At 36.1% G+C, this 20,366-nt stretch overlaps 2 protein-coding genes across 6 annotated transcripts in view; one reads left to right on the top strand and one right to left on the bottom strand.

Annotated features, from left to right (window-relative positions):
* Positions 1 to 20,366, bottom strand: part of LOC143231885 (RNA-binding protein, mRNA-processing factor 2a-like) — a 442,935-nt gene that overhangs the window by 144,333 nt on the left and 278,236 nt on the right. The gene's annotated exons all lie outside the window — the stretch shown is intronic.
* LOC143231460 (uncharacterized) lies at positions 1,212 to 19,069 on the top strand. Its single transcript, XM_076465996.1, has 5 exons — positions 1,212 to 1,261; positions 13,278 to 13,414; positions 14,184 to 14,270; positions 17,986 to 18,116; positions 18,816 to 19,069. The coding sequence occupies exons 2-4, from the start codon at positions 13,285 to 13,287 to the stop codon at positions 18,087 to 18,089; spliced, it is 321 nt and encodes a 106-aa protein (XP_076322111.1). The 5' UTR covers positions 1,212 to 1,261; positions 13,278 to 13,284; the 3' UTR covers positions 18,090 to 18,116; positions 18,816 to 19,069.

Genomic DNA, 20,366 nt, shown 5'->3' on the forward strand with positions numbered 1-20,366 from the left:
TAGCTAAGTATGAAATAGTAAACATTACGAATCTATGGTATGTTTGTTGTAACAGACGTTAGTAATTTGGTTTACCGAATTCGTTATCGATCTAAAAACCATAACCATTCCTCTGTGTTCCACGGAAATTCCTTTTAGATATACGTTTAACCGACTTTTAAACTGGTAGATTCAGCTAATTTCAAAGAAACAAGAATGTATATTCATATAATGCTTGTTTTGTCTATTTCAATGTTGTGTTTCAGGCATTGGTTTAAAACGTCTGAGGAGAAAGAGGTCACAAAACAGATTCTATCGTAACCCACGAATCTTCTATATCACGTGCACTGGGAAGGAATATTTATTCACACACAGAACTACTGTATATTACATTGTAAAAAATACTACAATCCTATAGTACTATAAATAACATTTAGAATGTTTGTTGCTTAGTTTTTATTGTTAAACATAAAGCTGTACAATATTAAACAAAGATATGTTTGCCTTGCAAACTACGAATCAAATGCAAGTTGTGTCTATTTGTAGTTAAGCACAAATCTACGCAATGAGCTTTCTGTGCTCTAGCCAACATAGGTATTCAAATCCGGTTTTTAACGTGGTAAGCCTTCAGGCTTACCGCTAATATACTAGAAATCCAATGTGGCTGTATACCAATTTTTTTTATCTTATTTGAGCCTCTTTAATATCCATCGAATCCTTGTAATCTTTGGCTAAAATGGAGACTTTGGCTAATTGAAGTTACATGGTAAATCATTTAGAACTAAAAAGGATAGTATAGATCTGAAGAGACTTCTGTCTTTGTACATAATTAAAACACGGGTGTTGTTATACTTTCATTTGCTATTTTCATAATGCGTATTTCATGTGGTAGTCAAGATGGAAAATTTTTAAAATCTCACGAGACCTTCTATTCTTAGTAAGAACAGCAACATGGATATTACGTTATATTTAAACAAATTAAGCTACTTATTCCAGTCCACATACACCCTCCCCAATTTATTTTATTTTATTTTTTTGCAATCCGTTTTTGTTTTCAGTTTTCTACAAAAGTGGATATTTGTGTCTATTTTGAAAGCATCTACTGATTGGCCTTTTCTTCACCTCGCGAAGATCACGTGACGGTCTTCGTAGTAATTCGACGAACGGTTAAAGTAGGTGGAACATTTATTGTATTTAAAGCGCACGCGCCAGTTTTTCATGAAACATTTACTCAAGAAAGTTGAAGCTAACTGAACAAAGTAAACTTTATTCGTTTTGAACGGTAAGTCTGATTTTTCATTAACGTTTGTACTTTATCGAAGGCCGTCACCGATCTCTTAATTCAAAACGTAATATCGAAAAGATGAAATAATTAATCGTCAGCTGTGAGCAGGTTTAATGTCTGACAAATGTTTGTTGTTCATAGAGTGTATACAAGAATTATTTTTAAGAGTTTTTATTAGCTTTATAAAAGAGGGCTAATATTTTTCAAATTAATTAAGCACAAAGCTACACAATGGGCTATCTGTGCTCTGCCCAACACGGGTATCGAAACCCGGATTTTAGCGTTGTAAGTCCGCAGATATACCGTTGAGCCACTGGGGAGCGAGGGCTAAGATAAACCATCAATTATTACAATTCTTTTTATTAAGTGACAAGAAATGCTCTTTATATTGAGCAGTTCCATCAGGGTAATGATTTATTTTAAAATCTAACTTTACACGAAACATCAAATATTTGCTGTAATTGTGATTTTAAAGAAATGTGGAAATGCTTACAATTTACTTTATTGTTGAAAATACTTAAATCTATAAACTTGATGAACAAAGTTGTTTAAAATAAGTTTCCAAAGAGGAGAAAAAGTCTATAGAGCTGAACGAGAACATAGAGAGTGCTAATATGTGATCACGAGTTTCTACCACACGTGAAATTGTAGGATATGAGCGAATGTGTCTTATAATTCACCATCCACGATAAACTGAATGACGCTTCCTTTCTATTCTTCATATACAGTGGAGCGCCATTAAGCCGCGGTATTTGGGGGGTCAACCTGCTTAACCGCGGCTTAAACCTTTGTGACTGAATAGCCGAAGTCGCCAACAGCTCCGCCGAGGAGCCTCATCCGGCCATTGCGTGATCATTATAATATTAATGTATAGACTATTCAGATACAATTGACAAGTGCCTTTTTAACACAAACGACCAATGCATTTCGATGGTTCGCTTTTCCTTGTAAAATTTCGTCTTCCCGTGTTACATGCGGGCCGCCTTGTCAATATGATATGCTCACTATTAATTCAGAAACTGAAGTGATTTCTATTGGGTTTGTGGCCAATATTTATACAATTTCATAAAAATATCGGATTATCGAATTAAAAATAATACTTTAATTATTGATCACTTTTTTCACGGATTTACCGCGGATTAACTTTAATGTATGGAGAGGTGTGATTCGGTAACAATGGCGGCCTCCATAAAGCTGACACAGAGAGCGGATAAGGTAGATTAACGGTCGATTTCTATTGTAATATATTTTATTTATTTCCCAAATTAAAGCAAATCCTTTTTAAATTTCCACTTGAAGTTATAAAGACAAGGAGAGTGAGAAACTTTAAAAAGCCAGGTAGTAGATTTAATACATCAAAAATTTTGGGACAAGACTTGGTACAGCGGCTTAAGCGATTTCGCGGTTTACTGGTCCGCGGCTTAATGGCGCTCCACTGTATTTTGGACAGATGGGCTAGAGGGAAAGGTGGCTACTCAATAGAGCCCACAGGCTACTTGCATTGAATAGCAGTCTTTTAATCTGTTACTCTTATAATGCTGTTAGGGCTTCAAAGTGTGAAGCGAAGATATATATCAACGAGACGAGAACAATGAACTCTATGATACTCAGTGTAGCATGTCAACTACTAGGGCACTCTCTAGCCCTAGCGTTATGTGCATCAACAATTCTTGTTTTTTTTTTTATAACGTCCTTTCGAAAGGGGCCCGGCATGGCCTGGTGGGTTAAGGTGTGCGACTCGTAATCTAAAGGTAGCGGTTTTGCATCCCCGTCGCACCAAACATGCTTGCCTTTTCAGCCGTGGGGGCGTTATAATGTGACGGTTAATCCCACTATTCGTTGGTAAAAGAGTAGTCCAAGAGTTGACGGTGGGTGGTGATAACTATGCTGCCTTCCCTCTAGTCTTACACTGCTCAATTAGGGACGGCTAGCGCAGATAGCCCTCGAGTAGCTTTGCGCGAAATTAAAACAAACAAACAAACAAACAAAGCCTTTCGAACGATATAGTTTAAAAATAACTCTCATTTACAAATAATACGGTTACATTGTTCTTACAACCTAAACTCAGGGTATTGTTTTATATCATTGGTGCGATTTTAAAACGGTCGTTTAACAATTTTCCTCTAGCAGTCAACGTTACTTACTTACGTTATTTACTATGTTTTAACATTAGTAGGTTTTATGCCATAAAAGGCAAATTAGAGCATGGTAAAAAAAATAGTCTTAGCCATAAATGCCTGTTTATTTTGTTTTAGCGCTGGCGAATTGGTAGCCTGTCTGAATTATATTGATTTTAGAGATCGAACCACGAATTCCATCGTAACTACTGAGCCACCGAAAGACCAGACATGATAAATACAAGAACGTAATTAACTGAAACTATCTATTTCCTAAAAGGTAATCGATAAATCCCAAGTTTCTTAGTTGGTAAAATGGTATATCTGCGGACTTAAACGCTAAAATCCAGGTTTCGCTACCTGTGGTAGGAAGAGAACAGATAGTTCGTTCTGTAGCTTTGTGCTTAATTCAGAAACAACAACAATAATTCGTAAGCTGTGAATAGCCCCTGTCTATCTGAGAAACTCCGACAATTAAATGGTATTTTAACATAAGCCGAACCCTTAGGAGACAACGATAACATTACGGACTTATACTGTTAAAGTTCGTGGATCGGCTTCCGGCGGTGAACATAGTAGATGGCCCCATATGGCTTTGTTCTAAAATGAATAAACAAACAAATAAAATAAAAATAATCCACCTTATAACGACTGACAGACCACATGGTTTATTTGATCACTAATTATAATTTATTTTGTTATTGTAAGAAACGCGAGCTGGCCGAGCGATATGTCTGTGGATTTACAATGCTAGAAACCGTGTTTCGATACTAGTAGCGGACAAACATAAATCGTTGTGCAGCTTTGTGCTTAATTTAAACAAACATGGTGCCAGGTCTCAGAGTTAACGAAGGGAATGTTCCAAAAGTAAAATCTCGCCAACGAGCACGTGCTTTACTTGTAGAGTTCGCACGCTTTGTAAGGACGATATGTTTGTTCGTTTAGAATTAAGCACAAACGTACACAATGGGCTGTCGGTGCTCAGCCTTCTACGGGTATCGAAGCACGGTTTCTAGCGGTGTGCGTCCGCAGACATGCCGCTGTGCCACTGGAGACACAAGGACGGAAGAGGTTTTGAATTTACTAAAAAACTTTATATAATTCAACCCACGTGTAGAGAAACTCTATATTTTATCATAATTATTGAACATTAGGAAACTAATACAGTTAAACGTCATTTCCTACCCTGAGAAACACCAAGTTTAATTCAAACATCTATGATTGTGGTGAAAATATAATGGTTAAAATAAACCCCAAAACGTGTAAGACAATCCACACTCCAAATCAATAGTCCAATAAGACTTTTATTTTTATTATTATAAGTTATTTGTTATTAGACTCTTCAAAATACGTTTTTAAATTTTTACCCAAACTATTCTGTCACATTGTACCACAGGCTGCGTAACAAGACCGTTAAAGTGTTAAACAGAAACACGAAGTAAAATATCACAAACGTCAGTAAAATTTGTACGCCGTTTGCGCTGTTTTTATCCGTAACAAAATATTTTCCTTCACATTTTGCCATTAGGTAAAAAATAAACACACAACTGAATTTCATTTAACTGAATTTCATTACTGGTTCAGATTCAATTTCAAAACCTTTGACATGACCAACATTAATACAGAATCAGAGAGCATGACTTCAGTGAATATTTTATTTTGATTACGCTTTTAATGCATAGTCTTTTCGTTCGTACTATTGTATCAAATCTGAGGGTCGCGGGTTCTAATCCCCGTCACACCAAACATGCTCGCCCTTTTAGCCGTGGGGGGCGTTATAATGTTACAGTCAATCCCACTATTCGTTGGTAAAAGAGTAGCCCAAGAGTTGGCGTTTGGTGGTGATGACTAGCTGCCTTCCCTCTAGTCTTACACTGCTAAATTAGGGGCTGCTAGCACAGATAGCCCTCGAGTAGCTTTGCGCGAAATTCAAAAACAAAACAATAACGGCTAGTCTTATACTACAAAATTAGGGATGGCTTGCGCAGTATCCCTCGTGTAACTTTGCGCGAAATTCAAAACAAACAAACAAACTATTGTATCTATAGGATGATTCCTCTTTCTATATGTTTGTTTATCTCCCTCTTGCCTGTATATTTATTTTCTTTATATGCTAGAAAATATTAACTGTGTTTTTCTGTTATTTTCCTGGCGTTGAAAATCTTCGCTAAGACACTTTTATGTATATTTTCTAGGTGTACATTGTTTATTGTTTTCTATTGTAAAATTTGAAAGAGTTTCTTATATTACCACATTAATCAGATAAATATACACCGTAAGATTATTTCACATATTTACTACAAAATGTTAATGTTCCATGCACATGGAAAAATTGAAATTGAAATAACAAATTCCACAAATAGCATGTGAATATTATTTGTTTTCTGCCTTGGTGTTCATACATTTATAATGGTAGCTTGTAAACCCAGAATTTGAAGTTAGCTCATTCAGTTTGACATTGCACAAATAAACCATTTTGTGGCTCTGCGCTTAACAAACGTTTTACTTGCAAAAATAAATGTTTTACTGTACTTGTTCGTTTTTTAACTTCGCGCAAAGTTACACAAGGACTATCTGCACTAGCTCACCCTAATTTAGTAGTATAAGATTAGAGGGAAGGCAACTAGTCATCACCACCCACCGTCAACTCTTGGGCTATTCTTTTATGAACAAATAGTGCGATTGACCGTCACTTTATAACGCCATCACGGCTGAAAGGAATAGCATGTTTGGTGTGACGATGATTCGAACCCACGACCCTCAGCTTACGAGTCGAGTGCCGTATCCACCTGGCCATGCTGGGCTCAGTACGTTTTATGCCCCCGCTAGTACAGGGGCTCGATCCCCCTCGGCGGGCTCAGCAAATAGCCTGACGTGGCGTTGCTATAAGAAACACACGCAAACATACACGGTACTTGTTATATATATTAATTTAAGCTATGCTATTCAAGAAAAGGTTTAGTTATTAATTTTTTTCCTACAGTAATGTCCCTTAATTATCCTATAACATAATTTTGACGTCTTAAAATATATTTTTCCACTGATTATCAGCATTTAAAACTTTTGTGTTTCTATACATTTTATCAATTTATGTTGTGATTGCACGAGCGCAGATATTTCAAAAATAGATTCATTTTTTTTTTCATATTCATTTAAACGTCCGCAAAAATGCCATTTGTTTCAATTAATTTGATCTGTTCTTAAACTAAGCCCCCCCCCCCTCACCACCAAAACAAACAAAGCTTTTGAAACTTATCTGGATTCTATTTCGTTCACAAAAGAAAAAGAAACATAAAGTACAATTGACGTTTATATTCAACTAGATTATCCTAAATTCCCCATGGTTTTCTCTTGTTTTTAAATTTAAAAGAAAGTCGTGTGTGATCCGATTGGATGTTATTAAACCTAATTCGTATCGTCTTCTGAGACAACTCGCTAAAAGCTATCCAAAGAAAAGTATCGGTTTGTAATTAAATAATTTCAGACTGGTTTGCTTAGATCAAATACCAAAGTCTCTTGAAACTAATTGAACAACAGCTTAAATTGTTAGATATTACTTTTGCAACAGATTAGGAAAGTGTAGCCTCTATAACAACAACTGACTGTAATATTACATGTACTTGTAATGTACGACAACATTCGTCGGTTGTTTCTTTTTCTGGTTATTCATAATTGCTATCAATTCTTACGAGAATTAAAGCCATCATAAGGGTTGTAGCTTGAGCATAAATCAACAGCTAATGAATAACAGCGTTAAAAGCAAAAAACAACATCTGAAAATTAGATCTGTTTAGCGTATTTGTAAACAGTTATGAATTAATCCTTTGTGTCAACATTCATTAACACCAATATCGCACGGTTATCTCTGAGTAAGAATAATAAATACTCGTGAACAGAAGAATTAAAACATGAAATTTGCAGTTCTGTGTTCCTTTTGAGTTTGTCTAAATAACGTAAGAAACGTTGAAAATTATTATTTGTTTTTTTTCCAATTATAGAAAATGACGTGTGGTTTGTTTCTCCATAGCATTAAGCTATTCTGAGTGTTGTGGAATACATATTGTGAAGTGGAGGCGTCAATATATATTTGTTTGTGGAAAGCAAAACCGACGCAAAAACAAACCTGAGCTTAGACGAAAAAAAATGTTATTCTGGTTACACATACAGTGGCAAGTTAAATATTAATAAAACCAGACACTTATTCTGGTTACACATACAGTGGCAAATTAAATATTAATAAAACCAGACACTTATTCTGGTTACACATACAGTGGCAAGTTAAATATTAATAAAACCAGACACTTATTCTGGTTACACATACAGTGGCAAGTTAAATATTAATAAAACCAGACACTTATTTTGGTTACACATACAGTGGCAAGTTAAATATTAATAAAACCAGACACTTATTCTGGTTACACATACAGTGGCAAGTTAAATATTAATAAAACCAGACACTTATTCTGGTTACACATACAGTGGCAAGTTAAATATTAATAAAACCAGACACTTATTCTGGTTACACATACAGTGGCAAGTTAAATATTAATAAAACCAGACACTTATTCTGGTTACACATACAGTGGCAAGTTAAATATTAATAAAACCAGACACTTACTTCCTGACTATTTCGAGGAATCTAGATTTAAGTACATCAAACGGCGCATCTATTGTTTTGTTGATTTGTAGGGATCGGTATTCAAGCTCGATTAAAATACCATTGTTTTTGTATGTATCTGTAGGGATCCGTATTCAAGCTAGATTAAAATACCATTGTTGTTGTATGTATCTGTAGGGATCGGTATTCAAGCTAGATTAAAATACCATTGTTGTTGTATGTATCTGTAGAGATCCGTATTCAAGCTAGATTAAAATATCATTGTTGTTGTATGTATCTGTAGGGATCCGTATTCAAGCTAGATTAAAATACCATTGTTGGTGTATGTATCTGTAGGGATCCGTATTCAAGCTAGATTAAAATACCATTGTTGGTGTATGTATCTGTAGGGATCCGTATTCAAGCTAGATTAAAATACCATTGTTCGTGTATGTATCGGAAGGGATCCGTATTCAAGCTAGATTAAAATACCATTGTTGTTGTATGTATCTGAAGGGATCCGTATTCAAGCTAGATTAAAATACCATTGTTGTTGTATGTATCTGAAGGGATCCGAATTCAAGCTAGGTTAAAATACCATTGTTGTTCTGTTTATTTTAGGGATTCGTATAGATGATTGATAACAATAGCATTGTTGTTCATAACGGTTTAGATGAAAGCTTAATAGAAAACAACAACATCCGTCTGTCTAATTATAAGGAGGACCCTGGTGAAAAATAACACTTTATTTCGAATAGTTTATAAACATCTAAGTCTGAGAACGTATATTGCTTTGTATACTTATAGAGATGTAGACAATATCTGTAAAAACAATGAACATTGTTCTACAAACTTTTAGATATCCAAAGTGAATAAAAATCGTTTATAAATGTTTCTATCCATAAGAGTTCACATTCAACAGAAGAAAGAGTAATTACTGTTATGATTACCTATCAAAACCAAAGTCGTAACTTTGGAAATAAAACATTTATTAACCTTGTCGTGTTTACGGTTACTTATGAGAATAGCGAAACAGATTAGCGCATTGTTGTGAGGCTAAAGCAACTGTTTTAGTGTGTTTAAAAACAACATCAAAGTTAAATAAATGAATGTCACTATTTATGATACCTATAACGTTAACCTCTGCTGACAAGTTATCCGTCTATGTTTTACTGTGCGTATGTGATGTGGTTTGCTGTGTTGTACTGTGCGTATGTGATGTGGTTTGCTGTGTTGTACTGTGTGTGTGTGATGTAGTTTGCTGTGTTGTACTGTGCGTATGTGATGTGGTTTGCTGTGTTGTACTGTGTGTGTGATGTGGTTTGCTGTGTTGTACTTACGTGTGTGATGTGGTTTGCTGTGTTGTACTGTGCGTATGTGATGTGGTTTGCTGTGTTGTACTGTGTGTGTGTGATGTAGTTTGCTGTGTTGTACTGTGCGTATGTGATGTGGTTTGCTGTGTTGTACTGTGTGTGTGATGTGGTTTGCTGTGTTGTACCCACGTGTGTGATGTGGGTTGCTGTGTTGTACTGTGTGTGTGATGTGGTTTGCTGTGTTGTACTGTGTGTGTGTGATGTAGTTTGCTGTGTTGTACTGTGCGTATGTGATGTGGTTTGCTGTGTTGTACTGTGTGTGTGATGTGGTTTGCTGTGTTGTACTGTGTGTGTGATGTGGTTTGCTGTGTTGTACTGTGTGTGTGTGATGTGGTTTGCTGTGTTGTACTGTGCGTATGTGATGTGGTTTGCTGTGTTGTACTGTGTGTGTGATGTGGTTTTGCTGTGTTGTACTTACGTGTGTGATGTGGTTTGCTGTGTTGTACTGTGTGTGTGATGTGGTTTGCTGTGTTGTACTGTGTGTGTGATGTGGTTTGCTGTGTTGTACTTACGTGTGTGATGTGGTTTGCTGTGTTGTACTGTGTGTGTGATGTGGTTTGCTGTGTTGTACTTACGTGTGTGATGTAGTTTGCTGTGTTGTACTGTGTGTGTGATGTGGTTTGCTGTGTTGTACTGTGTGTGTGTGTGATGTAGTTTGCTGTGTTGTACTGTGTGTGTGATGTGGTTTGCTGTGTTGTACTGTGCGTATGTGATGTGGTTTGCTGTGTTGTACTGTGTGTGTGTGATGTAGTTTGCTGTGTTGTACTGTGCGTATGTGATGTGGTTTGCTGTGTTGTACTGTGTGTGTGATGTGGTTTGCTGTGTTGTACTTACGTGTGTGATGTGGTTTGCTGTGTTGTACTGTGCGTATGTGATGTGGTTAGCCATGCTCTCATATCTTGTAAAACAAAATATTTTTATTTTTCAAAGTAATTTTAACATGTTTAAACGCTATAGCATTTTAAATTTAGTTCAATAACGTATATACAGTATATAGAAAAACTGGTCTTTATTCATTATTTTACAAGAGTTATTTCAGTGTACTTAAAGTTGAGCTCTCCAGAAGGATTTATCAGTTTAACTTACTTATATCCACAAATTTATTCCATAACCAACTTCTGGTTTGTTTGTTTTTGCATTATTCTTTGAAGAAGAGACGTGAGGCACGGCTATGTCGTTTCACCTGACTTATTTAATTCATCGTATATTTAGCAAATCCTGAAGGAGATTAAGAATTTACCAGATCTTGTCATTGGTGGACAAAAGTTCAACAACTTTTGTTACCCTGATGATAGTTTTACTGTTGATTCTGAAGATAAACTGCAAATATATTTAGATAAATTTGTTAGTGAAAGTGAGAGAAAATCGCTAACTGTATGAAGATAGAATTAATGACACAGATGATGTTCTCAAAGTACATGAGGAACAGATAAAGGAAGTCAATAAATTCAACTACCTGGGAAGTTGGATAACATCAGATGGTAAATATGATCATGAAATAAAACGAAAAATAGAGATGGCAAAAAGATATTGACGAATAGTAAAATTTATGAGTTTACATTTTGGATTCTTATGTTTTACCGATCCTCACATGTGCATCTGAATGTTGAACAATATCATCAAGTATAGAAAAGACAATTCAAATAATTCAGCTGTGGTTCTAATGATGCATCTTGATGTTGGACAAGTTACATCTCAGATAAAGGAACTTGGTCAAGAGCAGGTTGCTGATGGACGCTGCAGACTAACACATTTAAAAAAGAAGCAGTTGGAGTTTCTGTTATAAGGAAAGAAAAACCTGTAAATCTAGTCATAACTGGAAAGATTGAAGGAAAGAAGAGACTATGGCAGAGTGAGGTTGACTTGTAAATCTAGTCGTAACTGGAAAGATTGAAGGAAAGAAGAGACTATGGTAGAGTGAGGTTGACTTGTAAATCTAGTCATAACTGGAAAGATTGAAGGAAAGAAGAGACTATGGTAGAGTGAGGTTGACTTGTAAATCTAGTCATAACTGGAAAGATTGAAGGAAAGAAGAGACTATGGCAGAGTGAGATTGACTTGTAAATCTAGTCATAACTGGAAAGATTGAAGGAAAGAAGAGACTATGGTAGAGTGAGGTTGACTTGTAAATCTAGTCATAACTGGAAAGATTGAAGGAAAGAAGAGACTACGGTAGAGTGAGGTTGACTTGTAAATCTAGTCATAACTGGAATGATTGAAGGAAGGAAGAGACTATGGCAGAGTGAGGTTGACTTGTAAATCTAGTCATAACTGGAAAGATTGAAGGAAAGAAGAGACTATGGTAGAGTGAGGTTGACTTGTAAATCTAGTCATAACTGGAATGATTGAAGGAAGGAAGAGACTATGGCAGAGTGAGGTTGACTTGTAAATCTAGTCATAACTGGAAAGATTGAAGGAAAGAAGAGACTATGGCAGAGTGAGATTGACTTGTAAATCTAGTCATAACTGGAAAGATTGAAGGAAAGAAGAGACTATGGTAGAGTGAGGTTGACTTGTAAATCTAGTCATAACTGGAAAGATTGAAGAAAGGAAGAGACTATGGCAGAGTGAGGTTGACTTGTAAATCTAGTCATAACTGGAAAGATTGAAGAAAGGAAGAGACTATGGCAGAGTGAGGTTGACTTGTAAATCTAGTCATAACTGGAAAGATTGAAGGAAAGAAGAGACTATGGTAGAGTGAGGTTGACTTGTAAATCTAGTCATAACTGGAAAGATTGAAGAAAAGAAGAGACTATGGTAGAGTGAGGTTGACTTGTAAATCTAGTCATAACTGGAAAGATTGAAGGAAAGAAGAGACTATGGTAGAGTGAGGTTGACTTGTAAATCTAGTCATAACTGGAAAGATTGAAGGAAAGAAGAGACTATGGCAGAGTGAGGTTGACTTGTAAATCTAGTCGTAACTGGAATGACTAAAGGAAGAGACTATGGTAGTGTGAGGTTGACTTGTGCTAAGAGTCTATCTAAATGAATGGATATATAAACATTGGAAATTCTTTGTAAGCAAGGAGAAGAGATCTGTTGAGGACCATGGTAAACTAACGTCCTGTATTAATATGGTTTATAGAGAAAGATTTGAAAAATAATTATTCCTCTGGAATAACAGTTAGCTTTGTCCCAGATTAATCCGAAATAATCACTTTTTCAGTAAAATGACTCGGTGTTTCAATCTCTTTGCCTAGCAGTAACATGCATAGTTTATGTTTGGGAATAATTTGATTTATGCTTGTAGTCATGATTATATCGCAAATTTAAGATTATTTTATACTTCCCAATTCCTATTGACGACGTTTAGATATTAAACGCCTAAATCTACAAATTTAATTTGCAATAAATGCATCTTTATCTCTTCTTGATTAAACATTGACATAAATTATTGGTTTCCGATGTCCCTCATGAGTTTCTTCTTTTAACTTCATGTTTTTACCTTGAGGCTGATGTTGTCTTCTAGGATAGAACGAAAAAGTGCAATATCTGTACTTATAGTGAACTTCTTGTAACATGCAAATTATTTTAAATAACTTGTAATTTATTTTACATTCTTATTGGCAATATTTCAAAACAAAAACATCTTATGATGAGGAATTAGACAAGTCATTGTTCCTCTCATTACCCACTTTTATGTCTCAATGTGAAACTCCATTTATATCTCAGTGTGAAACTTCCTATGTTAAAATGCACTTTTCTCATGATACAGATTGTACCTATAATGTTTCATGATTGAACTTCTGGAGGTACTTTTCTGAAAGGAAAGAAAGCAAAAAATATTTGATACCAAGGGAATTAGGAAATGTTTAATATACATATTTATTTTAGTAGATAACAGACTTTGGAGTGTACATGAAATAATTGATATAGGGCAAATATATGCTGAAATATATACACTTTATTATTTATTTTATTTGTAGAAAAGGTATGATTTCCAAACGAAGTTCTGTTTCTTTGATGTTTGTCATATCTTTGTTGGTGGTACTTCATTCTGTTGATAGCGACAAACGACCAACCTTCAATGGAAGTATCTTTGGGAAAAGAGCTAGTTCAAATGGTATGTCTCTTACAGTTTTGTAATGACATTTGGTCTTTTGAAACCAGTAAATTATTAGGCGTAAAAAACAGGATATATATAGTCCAATATCATAAGAATGAACTGTTACATGTCAGATCTGAGTATGTTTTTGTTGTTGAAAATTGTAAAAACTGCTGCTTCGTTGAACAAGACAAAATATTCAGGGTTATTTTTGTTAAAAAAAACATAAGAATAAACGTTCTCTACAGTTTAATGGTGTTTCATCGGGTGATAATAGATTCGAAACAGCGTTTTTTGTTCCAGATATTTGTATATCTTAGTTAAGTACTAATTTAAATCTGAATTTCTTTAAATATTCGAATAACTGTCGAAAATTAATAATAAAATCCCAGATAATAAAAAAAATTGGATATTAGTCACTAAGTTTAGGGATGTTAGTAACATTACATAATAATCCATGAAAAATCTGAAAACAAAACCAAAACACATAAATATTCACAGGCTTAAGTCAGCGAAATTAGGCCTAGGATGGATGTTACTAGTAAACTAAATACTCTAGTATTGTAATTCATTTATTGAAGGTGAAAACATATTTGTGTTTTCTATCTAAGTTTACCATGGTGAATGTAATTCAAATGCATCACACGAGATGGCGCTACAATCAAAACAGAACTGTTAAGGTAAATAATTATTACAATACAAGTGAAATATAGGCGCTTAATCTTTTTAACGTGTGACGAATTCTAAACAGATTTGCTGTATTTTAGTAATAAAAGTCCTCTCACAGGGTTTGGCAATACATCAACCATGGTTCCAATCACTGCAAAAATCCGTAGGCCGTCTTTAAACGGAAGCATATATGGCAAGCGATCAGGTGAGTTAGGTGGTTGATGGCATGGCATTGGTGTTATGATACGTAATGTCTCGATCTGGCTTTAAAAAAGGCGCATGGTCAGTGTTGTGTGTGTAATATACATGTGGCTCATAAATACAATAAAATACTACAATATTACGTACTGACTACAACAAATAAAAAAATACAATATTACGCATTAACTAACGTTACATGACCAAAATATAAACAAAATCATTTGTGTAATAACTCGTGAATAGGCCCGGCATGGCCAAGCGTGTTAAGGCGTGCGACTCGTAATCTGAGGGTCGCGGGTTCGCATACCCGTCGCGCCAAACATGCTCGCCTTTTCAGCCGTGTGAGCGTTATAATGTGACGGTCAATCCCACTATTCGTTGGTAAAAGAGTAGCCCAAGAGTTGGCGGTGGGTGGTGATGATTAGCTGCCTTACCTCTAGTCTTACACTGCTAAATTAGGGACGGCTAGCACAGATAGCTCTCGAGTAGCTTTGTGCGAAATTCAAAAAAACAAATAAAACTCGTGAAAGCTGGCAATAATAGTATTTGTTCTTACGTCGAGTTTTGAGCACAGCTACACCTAAGCTATCTGCGCAAATTATTCTTATTTTAGAATTTATAGGCTAGAGGGATAACAGCCAGTCATCATTATTTACCGCCAAATCTTTGGCTACTACTTTACCAACGAAAAGTGGGACCGACCTTGACAGTATAATAGTCCCATGGGTAAAAGTGGGATGAGGTTTGGTATCGGTATTAGAAACTGCGTCCCTAAGATTGCGAATCGAAGCGCCTCTACTCACCAGATCATGCCAAGCAGATAATAGTTGGTAAGAACTAAATGCGATTTTTGCCCCTAATGGGAAGGTTTCACTTTGTAACTTTAATACTGTTATCATTTTCAACAGATATAGTTCGTATTGCTTATAACAAATCGATTTGTAAGTTTAAACATGCATTATATTGAGAGTTTCAATTAGTGATAACTGTACGATTGCTTAATAATCCATTATTGCACCTTGATGGTTCAAATTCGGGGCTCGTTTCCCTGCAGTAAACACAGAACAGACAATCCACTGTGAGGTTATGTGCTGAAACACAAACTGTATATACTGAGGACTAAAGCGAGGTTATACCCTTACCCTCATAAGCAAATCCCGTGACTGTATGAAACAATACTTCAAACGGATGACTAAACAGTGATGAAGGAAAACGTGGAACATACGTTTATACGTAGAAACACCTTGTCATCGAGTTAAATTTACAGTGAAGCTAACTATCCACATCTGGGAGAGGTGGACACAACTAACTTTGTACCTTGTCACGCCCAAAGTTGTCAGAGGTCGTACGACTCCATCGTTGTCAAAACCGATGGAAGCTTTGCTTCTCCAATATACAATATACGCATAATTAAATTCTGTACTATGTAGTTGTCGGTAAAGATTTCTAAGATGAGTGATCTAGTTGTGTATTTTACAAATGGTGGGTTTGGTTTGCTTTGAACTTCGCTTAAGGTTACACAAGGGATATCTGTGCTAGCCATCCCTAATTTAGCAGTGTAAAACTAGAGGGAAGGCATCTAGTCATCACCACCCACCACCAACTCTTGGGCTACTCTTTTACCAACGAATAATGGGACCGACCGTCACATAATAACGCCCCCACAGCTAAAAGGGTGAGCATATTTGGTGCGACGGGAATTCGAACCCGCGATCCTCAGATTATGAGTCGAACGTCTTAACCCACCTGGCCATGCGGGGCCCAAACGGTGGGTCGTGAAGAGGTTTCCAAGGGAGGGGAGTCACGAGCTTTTTGCGCAGAATCAACATATTTTGCTGTTATTGTTGAATCCTTGATCATCTTTCTTCTAAACTACGGCTAACTGCGCAAATGTACACCGAGATTTTTCATTCTTGTAGAGATGATAGGGAGCAGGACGACCATAGCCTGGACACGGGGTTTTCTGAAAAATCTGGCTGAAAAACACTGACCTTGTAGATTAAGCACTCAATCCCTCATGTACAGCTCCAGATTTCCACTTTAACTACTAGTGTTTAGGTGTTAAACTGAACGCGGCGTCTCACAGTGGAAGATGTTCCTTATAAGACGTTATAATGACTTTAATAATGATGACCATTTCAGATTCTCAGGGTCACCAAAATATTAATAAAACTTTACTGATTCATCTATAATTATGAGTTAAAGACATACACTACTTGGCCAAAATATGTGGACACTCTTTCTAATTAGTGGGTTTGGATATTTCAAACACACCCATTGCCTACAGGTGCATAAAATCAAGCATACAACAATGCATTCTCCATATACAAACATTGGCAGTAGAATGGGTCGTACTAAAAAGTTCAGTGACTTTCAACGTGGCACTGTCATGGAATGTCATTTTTCCAACAAGTCAGTTCGTCAAATTTCTGCCCTGCTAGAGCTGCTCCGGCCAACTGCAAGTGCTGTTATTGTGAAGTGGAAACGTTTAAGAGCAACAACAGCTCAGCCACGAAGCGGTAGGCCACACAAGCTTATAGAATGGGACCGTCGAGTGCTGAAGCGCGTAGCGCATAAAATATCGGCTGCCCACAGTTGCAAGACTAATAACCTAGTTCCAAACTGCCTCTGGAAGCAACGTCAGCACAAGAACTGTTCATCAGGAGCTTCATGAAATGGGTTTGCCTGGTCAAGCAGCTGCGCACAAGTCTAAGATTACCATGTACAATGCCAAGCGTCGACTGGAGTGTTGTGAAGCACATCGCCATTGGACTCTGGAGCAGTGGAAACGCGTTTTCTGGAGTGATGAATCACGCTTCGCTATCTGGCAGTCTGACGGACGAATCTGGGTTTGGCGGATGCCAGGAGAACGCTACCTGCGTGAATGCATAGTGCCAACTGTAAAGTTTTTGTGGAGGAGGAATAATGGTTTGGGGCTGGAATCTTTAGTTCCAATGAAGGTATATTTTAATGCTACAGTATACAATGACATTCTAGAGAATTATGTGCTTCCAACTTTGTGGTAGTAGTTTGGGGAAGGCCCCTTTTTGTTTCGGTATGACACTCCCCCCGTGCACAAAGCGAGGTCTATAAAGGCATAGTTTGCCGAGGTTGGTGTGGAAGAACTTAACTGGTCTGCACAGAACTCTGAACTCAACCCCATCGAAAGCCTTTGGGATGAAATGGAACGCGTTCTTGCCCGACCTAATTAATGCTCTTGTTGCTGAATAGGAGCGAATATCCCCAGCCATGTTCCAAAATCTAGTGAAAAGCCTTCTTTTCTCAGAAGAGTTGAGGCTGTTATATCAGCAAAGGGAAGGACCTACCCTATATTTATGCCCATGGTTTTGGAATAAGATGTTCAACAAACACACGTGGGTATGATGGTCGGGTGTCCACATAGGTTTGGCCATGTAGTGTATCTCTAATCTTATGGGGACCATCCTTATTAAAAATGCAAAAATATTATAGCTTACCTATTGTAATAATGATGAAACTTAAACAAAATAGCGCTTTGACAAAAGGAGAATGTTAACAATTTTATCTACGTTCTGTTCTGTTACATATTCATTTTAATTTGATTGTTTATATGTTCAATGTAATTAATGTTTTTGCCCTCTAGATTTCGTAACGTCTGTTTAAAGTCGTGTTTATATTTTAGTTCCCTACTGTGTGTTTGAATATATATTTATACAAGTTATGCTAAATTTTCTCAACAGATGGCAAAATTTCTCAGTCCGAAGTCCGTTACGCCATGTGCGAGTCAGTTTGGAAGACTTGTTCTCGATGGTTTCCCACCGCCTTTGGAGGTGTAATGAAATAATTCACCTGTAATCACGTGAAACACAAAGTAAGCTACGTCTGTTTGTAGAAATATAAATTTTTGAAGCTTAGTAGAGAGGAAGAAAATATTTGATTTAGGTAATAAAGTTCCGATTAATTTTTTTTATAACTGAAAAGTAGAAATATATTTAAATTCAACGTCCTTTGATTGTTTGGAGCTCTTTTTAAAGTGATCCCGACATGGCTAAGTGTGTTAAAGCGTACGACTCGTAATCCGAGGGACGCGGCTTTGAATCCTGGTCGCACCAAACATGCCCGCCCTCCCAGCCGTGGGGGCGTTATAAAGTGAGGGTCAATCCCACTATTCGTTTGTTAAAGAGTAGTCCAAGAGTTGCCTTCCCTCTAGTCTTATACTGCAAAATTAGGGACGACTAACGCAGATAGTCCTCGAGTATCTTTGTGCGAAATTTAAAACCAAACACCTTTTTAAAGTTACACGATGGACTACTTGTGAAGGGCCCGCCGCTATTATCGAAACTCGAGTTTTAGAGTTATAAGCTTTCAGAATTTCCACTGTGGCGCTGGGGTAGGTGATTTTTCGTGTTCTGGAGGTATGATATTATGTTTAACATCACACGGACCTTAAAGATAGGTACGACCAATGTAAACATATCTTTATCATACATATTTCTGTAAATATTTAACATTTTTCACCATTTTAATTCGTCTAGAGACAGTTATTTGGTTTGTTGTTTTTTAATAACAGATGTCCTTCTTTGTTTGAACGGAGTTTGAAGATCCTCTCCGAGAAGCGTCATCATTTGTGACAATTCTGGAACATGTAATTTTGCTTCGATATTTGAAATAACTGTAAGATTAATACACAGTATTCCAAGCAGTACAAATCAGTATAATTAATTAATTAACTTTCTTCCAAGTGGATTTTTTTTCTAGCAAATATTGTAGAAAATCTGTATTGAATACGTTAATTTAAACCAGGTTAAACAACAGTTGTCCTGAAAGTATAAATAAAAAAAATTACAACCTGCGACAGGATATTGCTTCTCAAGAATAGCTAAGTTTTGTTTGAAATACATGTTCAAAGTTGATAAGCCACTGGCGAGAATCATACTTCCAACGGAATACTTGTAGCATATTTACTGTCTTCCACAGTTGACGTCACAAACAACAACGGAAAAATTATTACAATAAATTTTGAAAAAAATATAATAAAGAACTTAATAAAATACACAACGTTACAGCATAAGAAATGAAAAAAAAATATTATTGGAAAACAATATAGGTGTAGTGTTATCAAATATTATGAAAAACAACCTTTAGAAAACATAGCTTCCATGTGGAAAAATTAAATGACAATTTGGACCCGAAAACCAGAATTAAACTAATAAACATTTCAATCAAACTCTTGGTAGAAATTTAAAACTAAAGTAGGGCTCAATCAATTTTAATTTGTAGGCTCAAAAACCATTGAAAAGCTAAATATAATAATAATTCAATGGTGTTTAAGTGTTTTCTTTAGCCATAAGCAGGTAGTTAGATAACACGGAAAAATGTAGACAGTGTATATCTCATGATGGCTGGTATGGGTATTAACACTTATACTAATAAAGCAGAGAACAACCTGAAGATGATCTAATAAGGTCAAAACGTTGTTCTCTGCTTTATTAGTATAAGTGTTACTACCCATACCAGCCGTCCTGAGATACATTTTTACTACGAGTGGGTTTCTTGTCATCACAAATGTAGACAATTACTCTGGACTTAGTAATTATACACACAGTTACGACAGAAAGTGTTCGTACCCCTGCGTCCCTAGTAGTTTTTTTGCCCATAACTAAAAAGTATCATGATTAGGCTAATAGACCTACAACATATTATAAATATTATACTAAAACACATCTACATAATTTTGTATGTAAATTAAACGACAAATAAACTGTTTATAATCAAATAACCAAAAATAGGAGGAGCAGAAAGTGTTCGTACAGTTCAGAACGTGTGAAAAAACTGATATTCCCGTAAAAGTTTTGTTTAGTTTGGTGAATAAACTACATTATACCATTCCAGAACTAGACACTGGGTTCATAATTATTGGAATTTAGCCAGCAAAAAATGTACTTCGGGCAATTTAGCGCCGTCTCCATCATTATATGCTTGGTCATCATGGCGAACAGGAAACAACTGTCCAGTGATTTAAAAAAACCGAATTATTGTAAAATACAAGTCTCGTGTGTCTCTTTCCGGTATTGTTACAACTTATTGTGCCGAAATATACTGTTCAAAGCATAATTGCCAA

Source organism: Tachypleus tridentatus, chromosome 11 (assembly GCF_004210375.1).
Source record: "Tachypleus tridentatus isolate NWPU-2018 chromosome 11, ASM421037v1, whole genome shotgun sequence".
Taxonomy (NCBI): Eukaryota; Metazoa; Arthropoda; class Merostomata; order Xiphosura; family Limulidae; genus Tachypleus; species Tachypleus tridentatus.

Excerpts from the sequence above, each read along its gene's own strand:
- LOC143231460 (XM_076465996.1), top strand. The coding sequence starts at position 13,285 with ATGATTTCCAAACGAAGTTCTGTTTCTTTGATGTTTGTCATATCTTTG. Across the intron at positions 13,415-14,183 it reads GAAAAGAGCTAGTTCAAATG|GGTTTGGCAATACATCAACC; the intron begins GTATGTCTCTTA and ends GTCCTCTCACAG. Across the intron at positions 14,271-17,985 it reads CATATATGGCAAGCGATCAG|ATGGCAAAATTTCTCAGTCC; the intron begins GTGAGTTAGGTG and ends TTTTCTCAACAG.